Source organism: Danio aesculapii, chromosome 1 (genome assembly GCF_903798145.1).
Source record: "Danio aesculapii chromosome 1, fDanAes4.1, whole genome shotgun sequence".
In the NCBI taxonomy this organism is placed as follows: Eukaryota; Metazoa; Chordata; class Actinopteri; order Cypriniformes; family Danionidae; genus Danio; species Danio aesculapii.
In genome coordinates, this window is record NC_079435.1 from 30,148,187 (window position 1) to 30,169,766 (window position 21,580).

General features: G+C 35.6%; 1 protein-coding gene across 1 annotated transcript in view; it reads right to left on the bottom strand.

The window, feature by feature from the left end:
* Positions 1 to 21,580, bottom strand: part of vps8 (VPS8 subunit of CORVET complex) — a 245,667-nt gene that overhangs the window by 33,964 nt on the left and 190,123 nt on the right. Inside the window, exons 41-43 of the mRNA XM_056458636.1 lie at positions 14,115 to 14,284; positions 9,865 to 10,033; positions 2,411 to 2,464 (exon numbers count right to left, since the gene is read on the bottom strand). Of these exons, the coding sequence (XP_056314611.1) occupies positions 2,411 to 2,464; positions 9,865 to 10,033; positions 14,115 to 14,284 (393 nt within the window). The remainder of the gene's footprint in view (positions 1 to 2,410; positions 2,465 to 9,864; positions 10,034 to 14,114; positions 14,285 to 21,580) is intronic.

A 21,580-nucleotide genomic window follows, 5' to 3' on the forward strand; every position in this document is an offset into this window, starting at 1 on the left:
TCATTGTATGCAATAGCAAAAGGATTAAATTTTTATTTAAATAGGTAGTTGTTTAATAAGGTACATTAGTCTGAAAGAAAGACAATTGCATTTTCAAGCAATTTTTTTTTTTTAAGCACATCATTCAAAATCTAAGCATATTTTGAAACCTTGAAAGGCCTACATTAAAATTCAAGCATTTTCAAGGATTTTCAGCACCCGTACAAAACCTGTAAACAGACTAGGCAAAAAAAAAAAAAAAAACAGCTGACAGGATTGCTGTGGGAACTTTACTGTACGTTCAATCTATACTAAAGGCAATTTTTGTTATCTTTGCCACAAAACAAATCCTAACCTCCTAGGGCTTAGTGGCCACATAGGTGGACAGCACATTTTAGCTCTCAAGTGGCTATTTAAAATACTTTGAATATTTTATATTTTGTTTCAGACATACAGTGTCATCCTGCAACTGTTTTGCAGCATATGAGATGTCCCAAACACGATTTTTAACTGTCCAAAATGGGGAAAAATTTTGTTTTTACTCTCTAATAGTCAAAACACATTAAAAAAATTATATGTTACATATGCATTAAAAAACAGTCAGGAATTTTTTTTATGTATATTCAGTCCACATACAGTTGAAGTCAGAATTATTAGCCACCCCTGAATTATTAGCCCCATTTTATTTTTCTGCCCAATTTCTGTTTAACAGAGAGAAGATTTTTTCAGCACATTTCTAAACATAATAGTTTTAATAACTAATTTCTTATTACTGATTTATTTTATCTTTGCCATGATGACAGTAATTAATATTTTACTAGAAATTTTTAAAACACAAGTGTTTAGTTTAAAGTAGCATTTAAAGGCTTAACTAGGTTAATTAGGTTAACTAGGCAGGTTAGGGTAATTAGGCAAGTTATTATATAATGATGGTTTGTTCTGTAGACTATCGAAAAAAAAAATAGCTTAAAGGGGCTAATAATTTTGACCCTAAAATGTTTTTTTTTAATTAAAAACTGCTTTGATTCTAGCCGAAATAAAACAAATAAGACTTTCTCCAGAAGAAAAAATATTATCAGACATACTGTGAAAATTTCCTTGCTCTGTTAAACATCATTTGGGAAATATTAAAAAAATAATAATAATAATTCAAAGGGGGGCTAAAAATTCTGACTTCAACTGTATATGGACATAATTTTTCTCTAAAAGCACATCATATCAAAAGATGATACTTAGGTTTTATTCTAATTAGGCTCAATTAGCCCAAATAGCAAAAATAAATAAAAAATGCATGTAAAAAAACACCTTGGGCCTTAAGATGTAAATTACATGTTTTCATCACATGCTTGGGATTAATGCAATTCATCTGCAGATCAGGTAACTCAATAGATTAAGTTTTCCAGATCTAAATATATTTGATCATTACATGCAATTTTAATATAGGTTGGAATGAATTGTAGCATCTTTCTCTATGAATATAAAAAAGCAATTGGTGCTGCAGTAGGAGTGCATTCAAAGATGAAAAGAAAAAGAAGAGAAAAAAAAGACTGTTTTGTGTCATCCTGTCAGCCTTGTTATCATTAGCACGCAGGAGTTCTGAAGCATTACGTGTTAATTAAAGCCAGAGTCTCCACAGGTATAATACTGTGTGTTCGCAGCTTTCTGAAACCTCAAAAGTGAAGAAAAGTGCTGAATTTTCCATGTCACAGATAATGGAGTGCTTAGTGATGCTAATGGTTGGGGGTTTATTGGAGAGAGAAAGGACGAATGGATGCTTGAGAGATGAGATGGGTCAAAAGGTTCATGTCACTTCCTGTCTTGTCTTTAAGGCTCACTGTCACATTGCATAAAACACCAAGTCACTTGACCAACAAGCAATGAATACTCAATGGAGAGAGAGAGAGAAATAATGTTTCCAAGAGAGTGATAGATGAGAGATGAAAATTCAGGTGAGAGAGACAGGAAGAAAGAAAACAGACAGACAGTTGGCCAGGTCTGTTTCATCAATCCATTCATGCCAGTAAACAAATGCATGAAAGAAGAGAGCGAATGTAATGCAATCATAAGCAAGCTAATTTGCTTTGAACCAGCAGGGAAAAAGCCATTTATGTTTCATAGATGAATGAACACAGAAAAGTCAAAGTGGAAGATAACTATGATTTCCCTCCAAGAAGTAGAGAAACCTTTTAAAGTGCTGAATTTTGTACATCCTGGAAAAGAGAAATGTTACGCAATACATTATAAAGGTCTGACACTCTTTGAAATCAAATCTGAATTCAATTAAATCTAAATTAAGTTTGTGGCTAAATGAACTGACAAGCTAAATATAAAATAATGAAAACCGTCACATTTCCTTCACCTGACATTAGATTTAATTATGTTTAACTAATCAAATCCAGTCTAGCTGTACAATATAATTCCATTTACTTACCTTTCTCCCGTGAGCCTCTGCCATGATCCCACGATGAGCAGATGTCACTTTGTTCTGAAACACACAAGGTGACAGGTGAAACATGACTCACAGAATATGACAAAATACAGACAGACAGGCTGTAATGCAGACATCTTGTAATAAGCTGCCAACTACTCTACCTTCATTCCATCATAAAAAAAAAAAAATTGATCTGTCTTTGATCACAAGGGTCTGCAAAGTCCTCCCTAGGGCTCTATTTTGACGACCTAGGTGCAAAGTCTAAAGCGCACGGCGTGTCTGAATCCACTTTTGCTATTTTAGGGAAGGAAAAATACAGTTTGCGCTGCGGCATCCATTAGTCATCCATTAACCTACATATTTTATTTCGTTTGTTAAGCGCAAAGATGTTTCAAAACCATTTTTAAATTCAGTTCTAATTTCCAGCAAATGATTAAATGAACAATAATAACGAAGTGTGGTCAAAAAACTAGTTAAATCCAAACACGTCTTATTCTTAAGCCCCATAAAGTGACGCATACGTCTCCAAAACCCGACAGATGGACAAATCTAAACTTGCTTTTATTAAAGCAAATACAAATATGCATATAATAAATAATGCTGCTAATAATAATAACATTACACATATGCAAATTGTCATGAATAAACTGAAAAAAGCTCCCTGACATGAAGAAGGCATGGAGGTAGTGCTTTTTATATTTATGTAGAAAATAATTTTTTATAACAAAAATTGTAACATTTTAATCCTTAATTTTTTTCATTTGTAAAGATATTTGTGTATTGCTGTAGATCCTGTGTGTATTAAGCAATGTGTAAGCATTTGGACCTGCATAAGCACATAACTAATGCGCTCTGCGCTAGACTTGAGACCAGCTTTTAGTTGGTCAATGGCATGGTCTATTCAAGATCCTCAAAATAGCAACGCACCAACATGCCTTAACACACCTCCTTTATGAACCAGCACACCCATCAGTCCACAAAGCACAAATAGATTTGCTATTTAAACAACGTGGCACAAAACGTGAAAATTAAGGTTTTGCTTGTGTAAAAATAGCAACAAATCTTATTGCCTTATTGCGCCGAGTATATGATTGGCCATATCATCAGCGTGATCAGATCGCTGATGAACAATAATATAATAGTAGCGTGATTACATACGGGGGGGGGGGGGGGGGGGGTTTATTTGATCATTAAATTACTTATGATTCCAGTGATGTATACTGACAATAATAGTTGATGGTTCAGTTAAATAAATACTTAATTTTTAATTTCACAATTTTAAAAGAGATGGAAATAAAAACCTTATTCTTGCCTTGTCAACTAGTTGTTGTCATGCACAGAAACTGTATTACTTAAGTTGTGAATCTTAAGACATTAATTCAATTCTGAAAACTGAATTTAGTTCTAAGCTTATTCTGAATGTTATTCAATCATGTTAATGTTGACTTAATTATTAATTACTTAATTATTTTGAATAATAATTATTCACTACAGAATGTGAAAGTGACAAAGGGTTTTCAGCATCTGTTGTTATGCTATGCTAAAAAGACACAATGAGATCAGAATTTATTTGTGACACTGAAAGTACATACGAGTACTTCTATTGCCTTACACAAAGATGTAGTTTTCTGCACTATAAAAGCAAATCTACTTTACTAACTGCATCTGTTTAATGTTTATCTTTTTTATTTTTCATATTTATTTTGTGTTGTCACTTTATGTACACTGGAAGCTTCTGTAGCCAAAACAAATTCCTTGTGTGTGTGAAGCACACTTGGCAATGAAACTGATTCTGATTCTGATTCTGTACTTGAATGAAGGATGAAGACCTGGGCACATATTAATATATAATTCAAACCAGTTTGCTTACAAGTGCTAATGACAATTCTGGAGCTGAAATCAAAATTTCAAGATTTACGAGAGATCAAGATTTACACCAGTGCATTTTCATTTTAAAACTGCATTTTGCAATGAAAAGCATCTTGTCCAGCCTGGTGTTTTATTGCAATTTAGATAATCAATCCCAGTCTATAATACACAGCCTAAAATGCATGATAGGTGACCATCCATGCTCGCTGGGCATGTGCATATTTTGCTGGTATCAGTACTTGAAATCTACCTCTTGTACAATAGTCGAACGATACGCAACAGTCCAGAAGACCAATCAGAGAGTAATTGTGGACAGACAAACCTCCGTTTTGAAATGGCAACTTGATGAAAGTGGTATACCAATCACAACAAACTAGACTATCTGGCCATTTAGAGCAGAGAAGACTCTGAGAAAGGATGGGTTTATATAATGCAGTAATGCAGCAGTGTATATTATAAGAAGTGATTGTTTTATTAGTTAAAAAAAACATACTGTCTGAGACATCCGGAACAAAATTTGAAACATTTAAACTAGCATGATATGGGGAACTTTTTGGGAAGACAGTCTTATATATTCAACATAAACATAACATAATGTCACATTTTATATGAACACATTGATTCTGCATTTTTTGCCTATTTACGTCACTCACCATCACACACAAAAAAGTAAGTGCTGATTCAGTCAACAGGATTCATAGATAATGTGTTCTAGGTACAGTCTTGGATTGTTTTTGCTGTTGAGCTAATACCCTAATCACCCTGGTTGGGCATCATTTTTTCCATCACTTCCAAAAGAATCACCGTGGCAACACCTCTGTGATTAGGGATACTAGCCCAGCTCTCTTTTGTGCCTGCAGCCATCAGCCTCCTGTGGTTATGACTAATACAGGTGCATGCTGAGAAACCCATTTGCATGCCATTTACATATACCACAGCCATCACATCTCTCATAAGAGAGATTCAATTAGCGTAGATAATGCATACAGCTTGTATGCACATAAAAGTACTTAAAAATCATATCACCCCTGATCTGAAGCCTGTAGTACAAAGGCTATGGGAGATCCAATGATGAATAAAAACATGACTGAACTGAACAAAAGTCCCTAATTTTATAAAAAGTTGGGCAGAAAAAGGCACGAACAAACAGTTTAAATGAACTGAGGAATAGTTCGCCCCAAAATAATCACTTATTCTGAGTCATAATTTATTAGCTACAATGCAATTTAAAGGCCATTTGCTTTTCTTTTCTTCTCTGTAGAACAGTTTATAGATCAAAAATATGGCTGGGCGAAATGCCAAAAAAATGATCACGATAATTTTTTTCATATCAGTCGATATCGATAATTATCACAACAAATGTCAAATCTTTATATCTATTAATTTTATAGGATTTTCAGCATGCCAATCACTTTGTGCAGCTGATTTAACACATTTTGTGAAATGTTTTAGCCATCTGTACATATAAATAAAAAAAAGAATAAACAAAAGAATCTTAATTCAGCATTTACTGTTCAAGTTTTCAACAACCAAAGACATTACCCTACAAGTTATTGAACATTATTGTTCAACATCAAAATAAATAAATAAAATAGAACAGGTTTGGAAAATGTGCAAAAAGTCAGATAATGATTATGTCCTTCATAAAGGCTGCTTCTTTTATCGTCGATGATGGACAACATGTATTAAAAATTCCAAAGAAAATATCCTAATTTTAAAAAGGAAACATAAGCGTTCCTATCAATGTCGTAACACATGCCCTTAAACAATGCAGCTTGTAGTTTACAGCAAGCATCAAGTGTTCATTGAGATGTGTTTGAGATTGTGTTGTCTGTCATATCTTTCTTCTGTCTTTTTTTCTGTCTGGGATTTTTTTCTCATAAGGTACGGCTTTGGAAAATAATGACATGAAACTCTGCTGGGTAGTTGCGCTGGTTTACCAACACTTATTTGGGTCTGTAATTTTATTAGCATCTTCATCAGTGGGGTACTGTTTTAAATAATGAAACAGGTTTGTGGTGTTGCCTGCTTTTTATGACACGAGTCGTCTGTAGATTGCAGTCCACGTTGCACGTCGGATTGCAAAAAACGAAGTAGGTCCAGACCACTGATGTTTAGTGATGTTCCTTGTCAACAATGTCTGTGACGGTTACATTTTTACCTTATTTTTTCTTACCCCTCCAAGTGCAACAAACACTGTATGGCTGTACACTTGCGTGCGGCAACCGGAAGGGCAGGCTGCAATATGGCTGCGCAGCGTTACACATAGTGCATAAATATTATCAAACAATTATCGAACTGTCATTATCATTTTATTGGAAAATATATATTGTGATAATAATTGATATCAAATTATCGCCCAGTCCTGATCAACATTTGTATTATGCTGAAATGAACTAAAATGAACGGAACATCAACTGTGACATTTATACTAAACTGAATTCAATAAGTTTTCATTTAACTAGAACTACACCAGCATTCTACTACTACTCTCCTGCCTGCCTGCTTTGCTGTAATGTTCCACAATCTGAAACATTGGCCATGTTTACCTTTTTGTCTTTCTGATTACAATTATTCTGCCTAAAAGATTTGGTGGTGTGTTTACATGAGACTTTATCTATACTGGTGTAGCGTTGACATGTGTCACTTTCATTTATGAAGGAACCGTTAAACTATAAGGAAAAAATGGGCACAGAAATTTGAGTTTTCAGTGGCTGCACGAGGATCTCGATACCCCTCCCTCCTCAGAAAAGCAGTAGCATGTGGATGGAAGGTCTATACCAGTGGTGCCCAAACTTAGTCCTGGAGGGCCGGTGTCCTGCATAGTTTAGGTCCAACTTCCTTCAACACACCTGCCTGGAAGATTCTAGTATACATAGGAAGAACTTCATTAGCCAGTTCAGGTGTTTAATTGGGGTTGGAGCTAAAATATGCAGGACACCAGCCCTCCGGGACCAAGTTTGGGCCACCCTGGGCTATACTATAAAAAGATCTGGTTGGATTAGGTTGTGTTGCTGGAATGAACTGCTGGAATGAGTGACCTGCAATAGAAACTAAACTAAACTTTTGAGTCAGTCGCCACTAACCGGTCTTTCATGCGTTTGTGGATGTTTGGTGTGTGCATTTAGGTGAACTATACAGAAAGATTAGATTATGATTAATATTATTTATATTAATATTATTACACAGTTGTTTGAAATTGCTGCACTCACATCAACAAGTCATTACCATGTGTTAGTGTTTCTGAATGGAAATGAACATTGCTTCATTATCTGGCTACAGCTCTGCACTTTATTCTACAACTATTTCATTTAGTTTTTTAGGGCAGTATCTCCAGTAAAATAACCCTCCAATTCAAAAGCTACCATGATTCAACAAAAATCTGAAAAACAAGTTGCTTATATAGCCAGGGGCGTTCTGGTAGTTTGAAAGACCCACCCCCTCACTGACAAAGGCCCAGAATTTGTCCTAAACATGAGCTCATTTGTCTGTAATTTTGATTGCTATGCCATCAAAAAATTGTGAAAATAACTCTTAAAAGAAGGCTTTAACATCTAGCAGAATCCTGTATTGGTTGTCACTTCAGAGTAACTGAGGAAAGTTGAATGTGCTAGCCAGTTTGTTATTTAAATTAATGATATTTGAATGACAATAAGCTAGTTTTTACTTTAAAACTTTAACAGATTATTATTTTTCTAATTATATATGATGTAACAAATTTGTATTTCAAAAATAAGCATTGTTCTCATATTCCTTCATTCTAAATCTTTTGGACCAGAACAGTGCAGTGGCTTGATTTATATCCAAAGAAAGGAAGATATCCAAAGATGCCTTTTCAAGTTTTAAAGGAGTCTGTGTTTTTGAAACTAATGAAGACAGCAGAAGTCAATGATTTATTTGAATTATTTTGCCTGACAAGTTTGAAATAAATTAAGGCAAAAATAGTTTAAATGTTTCTTAAAATAAAATACATTGTGTTCAAATTTTTTTAGTTTTTTCTAAGACATTTATGGCCCATACCTACTTCAAAGTGGATCTTTATTCTGTTTTCTTCACCTACACTGTAAAAAATATCTGTTTATTAACAGTTTCCTTATTTCATGATTCACAAGTGTTTTCGGTTTAGTTTCCGTTGTGAATTGCAATATGGCATGTTAATTCTGCAATGTCGACTTTTGATGTTGAAAACTCTACAGTGACTCTAAGTGACTTTTATTGACAGTTTAGTAATTTGAAATGATATAATGTACAAGAAATAATATATAGAGAAAAAAGTATGCAAAATAAAAAAAACAACAACTGACAGTTAATGCAATGTTTTTGTAGCATAACATGCAAACCATCCCAGACAATATATCACTTTAAACTATTAAAAATGTTATTAAAAGAAACTCATTCAAACCACTCTAGGTTAAAAATTGTTGAAAGAAAGATCAAGGTCCCATAATGCAATTCAAAAGCATAAATAATAAATAAATAATAATAAATAAAATAATAAATAAAATCACACAATACGGAAAACTGCTAATTTATGGATTTTTTTAAAAAGTGTATGCTGCTTTGACACAATCAATATTGTTAAAAAAAAAGCTAACAAACAATTCCTTTGAATGATAAAAAAAAAACACTCAAAATGAAAAGTAGTCAATATGACTGGTGCACTTTTAGGAAGATTGGCTAAAAGTAGCTGGGTAAAAGTAGCTCAGAAATATGCATGTGCAGAACGCCAAAACACTCGACTGCTTTGTTTAGATTTTAGTAACTATAACTTTGACTTTTCATTCAGTTTGTAGTCTCATTTTATTTGTAAAACTGTAAGCTATGATATCATCTTGCTTTTTTACTACAAAGATGCCGTTTTCGACCGTAAGTAACATAGTAAACAATGTAAACAACAGGTCTTCGGATGAAATGGTGACGTAAACAAATGAATAACCATTCATAATACAATACTTTCGTGTCGGTGGACTAAAAGTGTTCGATGGGATGTTGTTCTGTGGACTCTTACCTTTTAAAATAATGCCTAATGTACAGCAATGAATGAGTGTGTGTGTTGTTATTACGATGATATGTACTCCATATGTAATAAGTGTTTTCTGTACAACTTGCACAAATTTAACAAATACATTCTTTATATGCTTCCAATTGAAATACAACCATCTACATTGGCTACTTGAGGGTTGTAGCTTTAGACTGATGTATAGTTTGTCAATATTACTTGTGTTCTTTTTTTATGCAATCTATTCATAAACACTAAAATGTGCAAAAACAGCGTCCTGAAGCTGGCTAAGATTAAATATTGTAAATACTGCCTTTTTTAGTACAGTCACATAAAAATAAATAAAATGATATGTCTTCAGTATTTCAATATCGAATATAGAACATAAGTTATATGGACTATGTCACTCTGCGTTTTAGTCTATATTGAGGCTTGATTTGGGAAGTTTGAACTTGCATACATTATGATGATTCTTAGAAACAATTATTTCCTAAGAACCTGTCATTGTTTATCTAGACATGAGGTTTAGAAAAATTGAAATGGTGTATTTGGATGAACACACGATTGTGAAGTATGTCTGACTGACCTGGGCCAGAGAAGCAGAGCGTGATCGTGAGCTTTCAGCGCTGGCTCTGTCCGCTGGACGTGAGCCCTGGTTGGATGTGCATTTGTAGCAGCTCCATGGGTACTGCCTCTCACTCAAAACACCTGTCTCTTTACGCTGCAGACACTGGCAATGGTACAGGTGTCCACAGCTACACATACAAAAAAAAAAAAAGAGTTCAGGGAGTTGACAAAGTTATGCAACAGAAATAATACATCACTACTGAATACACAGATTTTTAGTATAATAAAGTCTAAACTGGTGCAGAGACCAGAAAACCAGTCAAGTTTTTATTAGTTTCAAGCCATATGCACAATGTAAAAAAATGCAGGGTTCCACACAATTCATTCATGTTATCCCAACACAAATTGATTGAGTTAACTTAACACTTTAAACAAATGTATGCAGATTGAACATAAAAAAAATTTAATTGTCCCAATGAAATCTGAAGAATTGTGTTGTTTCAACTCATTTTAAATAAGTGTTTGAACAAGTAAAAAAAAAAAGTGCAGTTTGGTCCATAAATATTTGAACAACAACTCAATTCTAATATTTTTGGCTCTTTACACCAACACAATAGATTTGAAATGAAACAAACAAGATGTGCTTTAACTGCAGACTGTCAGCTTTAATTTGAGGGTATTACATCCAAATCAGGTGAACACAGTAGGAATTACAACAGTTTGCATATGTGCCTCCCACTTGTTAAGGGACCAAAAGTAATTGGACAGAACAATAATCATAAATCAAACCTTCACTTTTTAATACTTGGTTGAGTTTCATTCTTGGTGGTGCTCAGTTCCTGGTTGACCTTGGGACATTTCCTCTTCAGTTTTGTTTTCAGCAAGTTGCGAAGGGTGCTTTCTTCACCAGGGAAATAATTCTTTGGTCATCCACCACAGTTGTTTTTCATGGTCTTCCGGGTCTTTTGGTGTTGTTGAGCTCACTGGGGCGTTCTTTCTTTTTAAGAATGTTCCAAACAGTTGTTTTGGCCACACCTGATGTTTTTGCTATCTCTCTGATGGGGTTGTTTTGTTTTTTCAGCCTAATGATGGCTTGCTTGACTGATAGTGACAGCTCTTTGGATCTCATCTTGAGAGTTGACAGTAACACATTCCAACTGCAAATAGCACACTTCAAATGAACTCTGGACGTTTTATTTGCTCATTGTAATTGGGATAATGAGGGACACACACCTGGCCATGGAACAGCTTAGAAGCCAATTGTCCAATTACTTTTGGACCTTTAACAACTGGGAGGCACATATGCAAACTGTTGTAATTCCTACAGCTTTCACCTGATTTGGGTGTAAATACTCTCAAATTAAAGCTGACAGTCTGCAGTTAAAGCACATCTTGTTCCTTTCATTTCAAATCCATGGTGTATAGAGCCAAAAATGTTAGAATTATGTCGATGTCCAAATATTTATGGACCTAACTATATATTGTATTTAGATTACATCTCAAAATGAAGAAAAACAAATATATGTGAATAGATGGCAAGTTTTTTGAGATTCACATCAGATTACTGAAGTAGTTTAATGTATTATGACAATATTATATAAATTTAATATACACCTTATGAAAATGTATACTACAGAAAGACAAAAGGATTTTAATGTTTTTAAAGGGATAGTTCACCCTAAAATGGAAATTTACTCACCATTTCCAAACCTTTATGAGCTTTTCCTTTTGTTAAACACATAGGAAGATATTTTGAAGAAAGCTAGAAACCAGTAACCATAAACATCTATAGTAGGAAGCCAATGGTTATTGGTCTTCCAACCTTTATCAAAATATCTTATTTTGTGTTTAATAGAATAACTAAGCTCAAACTGATTTGTGATAAGTAAAGGGTCGGTAAATGATGATGGAATTTTCAGTTCAGGGTGAACTATCCCTTTAATGCATTAAGCTATTAGCATTTTCTTTACAATGACTTTTGATGGGACACCGTTTAACAAGGAATCTAGCTTGTTGTGTTTATATTATGAGCAAAACTATTTATGTATATAGTTTGCAACAATATTATTATACATCTACAATATGGTTGACAGTTAGTTGTGGTGCTGTGTTGGCACCATTGTTACAGAAAAAGTAAAGATACTGTGTAGCAACTAATGCTTCACAACACCATGTCAGAGGAGATAGAAGGCTCCTCTACCCACACCTGAAAACAAATGAGCTCACCAGTGTGGGAGTTTTTTGGAATCCCTAAAAAAGATGTTTGTAAGAAGTGCAAAACAACAGATATTATTTCTTTATGCTAGTCACATTTTTTATTGGGTGTGTGAAAAAAATATTTTGACAAAAACAATATTGTTGTGCAGTGTTTGCTATGTTGCAGCCATTTTCTAAAATAATTTATGTTCATTTTTTTGCTCATTAATATACACATAGCACCCCATATTGACTGAATTGAAGCACGGAATTGTCGATATTTTTGCAGATTTATTAAAAAAGAAAAACTGAAATATAACATGGTCCTGAGTATTTGAACCCTTTGCTGTGACACTCATTTATTTAGCTCAGGTACTGTCAACTTCTGATCATACTCGAGATGGTTCAACACCTTTATTTGATTCCAGCTGTGTTTGACTATACAGATTGGACTTGATTAGGAAAGCCACACACCTGTCTAAAAAAGGCCTTACAGCTCATAATGCATGTCAGAGCAAATGAGAATCATGAGGTCAAAGGAACTGCCTGAAGAGCTCAGAGACAGAATTGAAGCAAGGCACAGATCTGGCCAAGTTTACAAAATAAATTTCTGCTGCACTTAAGGTTCCTAAGAGCACGTGGCCTCCATAATTCTTAAATGGAAGACGTTTGGGATGACCAGAACCCTTCCTAGAGCTGTCCGACCGGCCAAACTGAGCTATCGGGGGAGAAGATCCTTGGTGAGAGGTAAAGAAGAACCCAAAGATCACAGAAGCTAAACTCCAGAGATGCAGTCGGGAGATGGGAGAAAGTTATACCACCAGTACACACCAGTACCACCAGTTGAGGCTTTATGGCAGAGTGGCCCGCCACATAAAAGCCTGCATGGAGTTTTTTAAAAAAAACGCCTGAAGGACTCCAAGATGGTGGAAAATAGGATTCTCTGGTCTGATGAGACAAAGGTAGAACATTTTGGCCTTAATTCTAAGTGGTATGTGTGGAGAAAACTAGCCACTGCTCATCACCTGTCCAATACAGTCACAATAGTAAAGCATGGTGGTGGCAGCATCATGCTGTGGAGGTGTATTTCAGCTGCAGGAACAGGACAGCTAGGTTCAATCGAGGGAAAAACCTCAGACTGTGCCGAAGGTTTGCCTTCCAACAAGACAATGACCCTAAGCACAAAGCTAAAATAATCAAGAAGTGGCTTCACAAAGACTCCATGACTGTTCTTGAATGGCCCAGCCAGAGCCCTAACCAAATTGAGCATCTCTGGAGAGATCTAAAATGGCTGTCCACCCAGGTTTACCATCCAACCTGACAGAACTGGAGAAGGTCTGCAAGGAGGAATGGCAGAGGATCCCCAAATCGAGGTGTGAAATACTTGTTACATCTTTCTCAAAAAGATTTATGGCTGTATTAGATCAAAATAGTGCTTCTACTAAATAACGAGCAAAGAGTCTGAATACTTAGGACCATGTGATATTTCAGTCTTTCTTTAAATAATAAATCTGCAAAAATCTCAACAACTCTGTTTTTCTCTCAATATGGGGTGCTGTGTGTACATTAATGAGGAAAAAAATGAACTTAAATGATTTTAGCAAATGGCTGCAATATAACGAAGAGTGAAAACCCACTGTACCCACTGTACATTAATCTCTCATTAATTGTCAAAGAAAAAGAAAATAGGAACTGATGAGTACAGTATACTAAGCATTGTTGATTAGCAGTTGGCCAATGATTATATACAGTATATATACACTGAAAATATTCTGATAATGTGATATTGTTTAGCAAAAATATCTAGCTATACACACACAGTCCATAATACCAGTGCTTTGAGTGTCAAAGAGCAGCTTTGTTCTTTTAGTAGTAAAAGCTGTTTGAGTCACTTATAAAAGTACATTAAAAACTCAACATAAGGGAAAAAACCTTCTCAAGTGTGCAATGAGGCTGATTTAAAAAACTGTTGCAAACAAAAAAAGAAGCATTTTAAAAGAAAAGTTTCCCTGTGCTTCTCTGTGATGATAACAATAACAAGTAGCAGAATATTAGCCCTGTATACGTGCATACCTGAAGATAATGATTTCCTCCTCGCTCTCCTGATGTCTTTTGTACTGCTGTAAGCAGATGTTGCAGTGGTCCTGTCTTGGATGAAGACCTTTACTGACTGCCTTGCGCAAGTGTGAAAGAGACCAGTGAAGATCTGAGTTCAACAGATTTGTGGTGGTCTCCAACAACGTCTGAAGGAAACAAAGAGAAAAACACATTGATTTTGTAAAGATAGTGTGTGTATTAGATTTATATTTTTTTGTTACGCTCAACAAAGAACCAAGATGATAAAGAGAGGGTCAGGGGTACAATATTGAATTAGGTTCTGGTGTACTCAAATGTCCACATGACAGGAATTTCATGACTTTAGCAATGTTGTTTCTCAAATAGGGTCAGGAGTACAATACTAGCTGCATTTCCACTGTCGGGCCAGTGCAAGCCAGGGCTTTTATGGGGCCGGGCCATGCCAATCGCCCAGGAGGTTGAGTAGTGAGGCCGAAATCATGTTGTGTTTCCACTGTCAGGCTAGTAGCTCGCAGCGTGTCACGCAAACCCTGCCCCCTGAACGTGCCCCAAATCAAATGTCACACAACCCGCCTACTTTAGTTGGAATCAGACAGATAAAGCACACCATCGCATCATCACAAAACGATTAAAATGAAGACAACCGAAACAAGCAAATGACACGTTACTGTACATCATTACATTATATGTCTAGGCCTGTGTGTTTTCCTTCATTATATTCATTTTCTCGCCGTCCAACTGTTGGCATCGTGCATCGAGTGGTCTCGCCACTAACGGAGGGACCCAGCGCAGTGAGCGCACCTATCCATAATATAAAACCACAGAAATTCTCCAGTAATAACTCGGTATGAAATGCATTTTATAACATCCTCGTTTTGATAGACGTCGTCAAAAATTCAGCCCAAATGCTCCAGAGAGACCTAAAACATATAAATTTTTCCCTAGGCTATGCTCCTTAATAGGTAATTCCCCTTCATTTAAGGGTGTTGCATATTAGGCTATTCGCTTGTCTTAAGTAAAGGAAAGTGTTAAGTGTTTCAGCACATAAGAGCAAGTAATAAAATATAGCCTATATTTCGTTGCACTCAGCAGCTTTTCACTAATAGCCTAAAGTTCTACATGAATTTAAAATTTTATTTTAAAATTTTACCACGTCATATAAAACATAAACACTTGTTTGAGGACACAGAACACATTTTGTATTTGCAGTTTTCCCTAATGCATTTGTAAAGCAGCGCTGTGCAGGACTGGATGACAGAAAAAACTTAGCCTAGTTACTGTTTTCACTCATCCCAAAAATTCTCTGTTTGCACGATTTGATTAATATCATCGTATCCAAATACTTTATAAATATTATTTCAAACCTCCTCCGGTGTTTATTGTTTTTAGAAAATATATAACATCTTTTTTCAGACAGGCCTTTGTGCTTTTATTACATCTGATATTATAATTCTTTAAATATAGCTTAGGCTATTTAATCAAGATATGACAATATTGTTTTGAGTCTACAAAAGTGGGCACATAATTTGTAAAGTTTTATATCTTTCTGTTGTACTTATATTTTGTATTATCTCCAAAATAAACTAAAACAGAAAAAGCCTCTTGCGGCATCAACAGAGCTGTCAAGCAAGTGCTCTTTTGCCCGGTCTCAAACTCTCACACAGGCATCTAAACGTGCATGTACAGTATCATGCACAAACACACCTTTTAAACTTGTCAAAAAATCTCAACAAGCTTTACTGGCTGCTGGGACTTTAATATGGTGTAAAGATTATTATGCGTTATTGAAACACCAAGGAGGACGCAGCAAAGAAAAAGTCACTTATAAATGAAAACTTTATTATTTTATGCAACAGTCTTACATGTAAAAGGGAAACATAAGGGCGATCATAAGCAAAAATACCCCAAGTCTATGAGGCTATATGTTTTCTTTCCTTTATTATTTATTGTTTGGCGGATGTACTCGTGTGTGATCGGAAAACTAGTGTAATGACGCACGCCATCTTTACCAGACTCGGGCAAAGTCCGCCTCTCCGTTCACTCCGCCCCGAAGCCCCAGCTGGCCCTCTTTGGCCCAAGGTATTCGGCGGGCTGAAAAAGGCGGGCCGCTGGCCCGAGAAAGCTCTGCTTTGGCCCGATCAGGCCCCGGAAGTGACAGTGGAAACGTGAATGGCCTTGGCTCGCTATTTGTTCAGAACCTATGATTCTGAAAAAAAAAAAAAAAAAAAGATTTTTTGCTGTGCAATTAGAAATATTTTGCAGCTACCTGAGAGAGGGAGGAGCCTGATCAACTCTCTCTACTCTCTCAACTAGCAGGCCGACCTTTGGCCGGCACTCAAATTTTGACTATAAAGGTGAAAACTTCTTGTAGTAACATTGGAAGCTCAGCCGTGGGACAAGCGCGCATCGCCCGCCATTCTCGGACATATGTGTTGGTCTTCCAATGTGACTGCAACGGGCTCCCAGTCTTTGGAGAGGAAGATGATGGCACATCTCTGAAGTTGCAAATATCCTATCTTCTAGTTTGACATTATATTATTCATTCCTAATCTGTCTTCTATCCACTTGTTTTGGTTCTTGTGTTAAGAATTTTATGCTTTTTTATTACTCATTATTGAATATGGTTTATGAATATGATGGTTATTATTATTATAATTGATCTCAGCTGTGTGTACCAGCAATAAACAGTTGTATTGCTTGATTGGTATGGTGTACGGACCTTTTATTGGTACCTTCTCTTGTTGATTAGCACCACACTTGTCTCACTTGAGTAAAAATACAAACCATACTAAAACATTTTTGGTATGCTTAAACACTTTAGATCCTAATAATTTGGGCATACTAAAACAGTGTGTCTCATCAATGGATTTATATTAAAACATTCATTTTAACTGATTAATTTTATAATGTCTTTTTAAATTTTTGATGGAATAAAGTTTTGGCGGTATAGCAAAAGAACATATATTAGAATTTTTTACATGAATTAAATTTTTAAGGTTTCTGACACTCAACAAGCCCACAAGTTCGCTTGGGTGTGGGGTGCAAATTTGATGTTATCACAGCACTGGAGGAAGTAAGTTTTAAGTGTGCATGACCTCATTTTGGCTGCCGGAGTGCATGGCTGTTTTTTTGTAACTTCACATGTGGCTGGGCATCTAAAGATGCACAACTTAAAGGATAAATGAGCATGTGCCATATCTTTAGTAATCTGGGAGGAAATGTATATATTTTGTGCACAGATTGTCCAAAGCTTATGTAAGATTTTGCATTAAGGAAGCAGTTAACATGGATATATATATAAAAACTGCCAAAATGATTCCTTTAAACAATGTACAAGACTTTACAGGAAATACTTGTGAAAATTCCTTGCTCTGTTAAACATCATTTGGGAAATATTTCACTCATTTTCTTTTGGCTTAGTCCCTTATTTGTAAGGAGTCTGCACAGTGGAATGAACAGCCAACTATTCCAGCATATGTTTTACACAGCGGATGCCCGTCCAGCCGCAACCCATCACTGGGAAACACCCATACACTCTTGCACTCATACAATACAGCCAATTTAGTTTATTCAATTCACCTATACCACATGTCTTTGGACAGTGGGGGAAACCGAAGCACCTGAAGGAAAGTCACATGAACACGGGGAGAACATGCAAACTCCACACAGAAATTCCAAATGGCCCTGCTGAGACTCGAACCAGCAACCTTCTTACTGTGAGGCGACAGTGCTAATCACTAAGCCACCATTGGTCCTCCTGTGAATTATTATTTTTTTAATTGTCTACAGAAGAAATACAGAATAAACTGGACTTTAAGCTGAATACTAGTATCTTGAAAAATATCTAGAAAATATTATGCACTGTCATCATGGCAAAGATAAAACAAATCATTTATTAGAAATTAGTTATTAAAACTATTATTTGTAGAAATATGTTGAATCAATCTTCTTTTCATTATATATTAATTGGTGAAAAATGTACAGAAGAGATCGTAATTCAGGAGGGGTAATAGTTCTAACTTCAACTGTATACATGTATAAAAACTAATTCATTTAGCAACTCCATGCACTGACTTCTTATTCACCATATGAAAGTTACTCCTAGTTTTGTTTCAATTTCAATTCACCTTTATTTGTATAGCGCTTATACAATGTAGATTGTGTCAAAGCAGCTTCACATAAAAGGTCACAGTAAATAGGAACAGTGTAATTCAGTTTGTAGTGTTTAACTTGTTTGCAACAAAATTGTTCCAAATTGTTACAGCATTATTTTTAACAACAGTTATGCCCCCCCCCCCCCCCCCCTGTTGTTAAATTATAGTACAACAGTGACAACGTCAAGTATGAAAGCCTACATTACTTGCATTTTGTGTGCAGTCAGCGAAGGCTTGTGTTGCAGAGCCAGGTGAAAGTATAATTTTACCTTTAAAGGTTTTAAACAACATGGGGGTAAAAAATTGTAATTGAACTAATCCTTTAAAGATGCTTCATAAAAAAAAAAAAACATTGAAAAGTTGAGAAACATGAAACATTCAAATAAAGGTTACATTTTTACACATTGGAGATTTTACAGCTTTTTAGAATTAGTGAGAAAGTGCTTTAAAGTCATCACTAAAGTAACAATTTATGCATACTGTAACTTGTGTATTTAAAAAAAAGGAAATCTTTGTGTTAGAAAAAAAGTTGGTTTACAGCCTAGTTTAGTTTATGAGAGAGTAAACCATTTCTTCATCTCATAACTATAAAGGCAATTGAAAAACTTTCCCCATAACTAATGAAATTATTGGAACTGAAACGGACAGGGCATGTATAAAACTATGCAGATCGTGAATGCAAGCAAGTGCCAGCTCAACTCTCTCATTCATATTTCTTTTCCATCATAATCAAATATCTTCAGAAATGTATAAAGTATATTAACACTTGAGCTTTTGCTGACACTCAAATTGGTTCAGTTTATAACCATGAGTAGAAGAATTAATTTACACAGCCCTCACTAGGGGCGATGTGTTTTAGCAAGGTCATTTAAAAAGACTGAAGAGTGGGAGAGAAAGAGCGAGAGAGAAAGAGAGAGTGAGGCTTGATGTTTGTAATTTTATTTTGATATTAGTGCAGCATTTTGGTAGGAGTATTGCACATACACGCGCACACAGGGAAGCACATTTAACCCCCACGGACGTTTCTGAGGATTGAAGAAAAATATTTCAAAATATTTCATCAGCTATGGGCGCAATTCACCAAGTTTATGTGTTAAAAACATACCAGGAAAAGCTTTCCTTAGGGAAGGTTCAAAATGTGAGCATTTATGCATGTGTAATTTGTGTCTCAATTTTGTGGCTTCATGTTATTTACTGCAGTGAAGCCAAGTGGAGCGTCTCAGCCAAGGGGGAATTGTGTGTGCGCATATGTTTGTGTGAAGGGGGAATCAGGTGGTTTTCTTGCCCCTTGCTTGCTATTTCTTTTGAATGACAGGCTGTAAATTCCCATTGGTCACGGGAGGGAAAGTGCAAACACACGCTGACACACGCTTACCTTCACTGTCAAAATGAAAGACCACATATCTATATAGCACATCTGCTGATAGTTTAGACAGCGAAAGTGGAAAAAAGTGTAAGAAAATGACACAAAATCACATTTAACCTTTTTTCAGTAGAAAAAGAGTGGCTCAGCAAAATTGCTGCAAGTATCGAGGAAATTGTTTATAGATATAATAATCTGAAGTAATAAGAAAGCAGGTTTTCTAATAGAATGTCCTTTCTCTGCATGTGTTCATTAAGGTAATTATTATTTATTTTTTTTGGAAAAAAAAAAGGACCAAATAATCACTCTCTTGTTCAACTTCATGTTCTTGAATTAATAATGTTTTTTTGTGTTTTGTTTTGGAAATGAATTTATTGCTTTATTTTTTTGCTTGTAATACCTGTTTAATACGAGTTCTATGTTAAGATTTGGGGATCTATTTTAATGATATAAGTGCAAAGTCTAAAGCGAATGGCACAAAAGCATTAGGACAATGCTTTACTCAATACTTTGTCTTTACTTTACTTTTACTCTTTACTTTACTCCTTTACTTTCGTGGATAAGGACATGGTGGAACCTCACTCCACTGAAAACATCTATTAGCCTACATATTTAATTTAGTTTGTTAAGCGCAAAGATATTTCTAAATTCAATTCTAATTTCCAGCAAACAATTTGTTTTTCCAGCAAAACAAAGTGTGCTCAAAAAACGTTATATCCAAACACACATCCTATTCTTAATCTATAGACAAATCTAAACTTGTTTTTTTTTAAAACAAATTCAAATATGCACATACTAATTATAATAATATGCTTTTTTCACGTGGCTGCCATTTTAAAACATGAAAGCGAGGCTGTGGTGGGAAGAAACCTGGAGGTATAGGATCAGCTCTGTAAGCATTGCAACAACATGCTGTGGACTACAAACCTCCAGCTGTTGCCATGGGAAACATCACTTTAATATTATTCGTTTTCTTTTCGGCTCAGTCCTTTTATTAATCTGGGGTTGCCACAACGGAATGAACCGCCAACTTATCCAGCACATGTTCTATGCAGCGGATGCCCTTCCATACACACTCATTCACACAGATACACTACGGACAATTTAGCCAACCCAATTCATCTATATCACATGTCTTTGGACTTGTGAAGGAAACTGGGGCACCCAGAGGAAACCCACGCCAACACAGGGTGAACATGCAATCTTCACAGAGAAACTCCAACTGATCCAGCCAAGGTTCGAACCAGCGACCTTCTTGCTGTGAGCCAAATGTGCTACCCACTGTGCAACTTTAATATCATTCAGTTAATTTTAATTTAAACAATTAAAAGCATATTAGGTATCAAACAAAATCACAATCTCTTTAAGAGCAATATGCTTAAGAGTCCTCCTAGGCTTCAGTTCATGGCACCAGGTAAACACAGTGGGGATGTTTTCCTGCTTCAGCCTATGTAACCCCGGTGAGCGACAGAACAATGCAGTCCTTTGCAGCACATCCTCGTGTTGTCTGTAAAAGTGCTGTCACGATATAGAAATTTTAAAAACATCCATTTCCCGCTAACATTTAAATGCCGCTGAGCGCGTCCTTAAACACTGCTAATTTGCAATAGTATTCACCAGTGCTCAACAGAAACGACTGTGATTGTCTGTGAAGGTCATCAGTTCACCGCTGTTCACTGAGTGCAAACACATATATAGGGACACTGGAGCATTTTAAAGCCACGAAGATCAGTCGATTGCTCGTCCATGTTTGCACTCAGTAAACATGGGTGAAGTGCAGTGAACTGATGACTTTCACGGCCAGTCATTTCTGTTGAGCACTGGAGAATACTATTGCAAATCAGCAGTGTTTGAGAATGCTATCAACGGTGCTTAAATGTTAGCGGAAAATTAAAATTTTTTTTTAAATTGCAGTCCCGAAATTCAGTATCGTGACAGGTTGAATA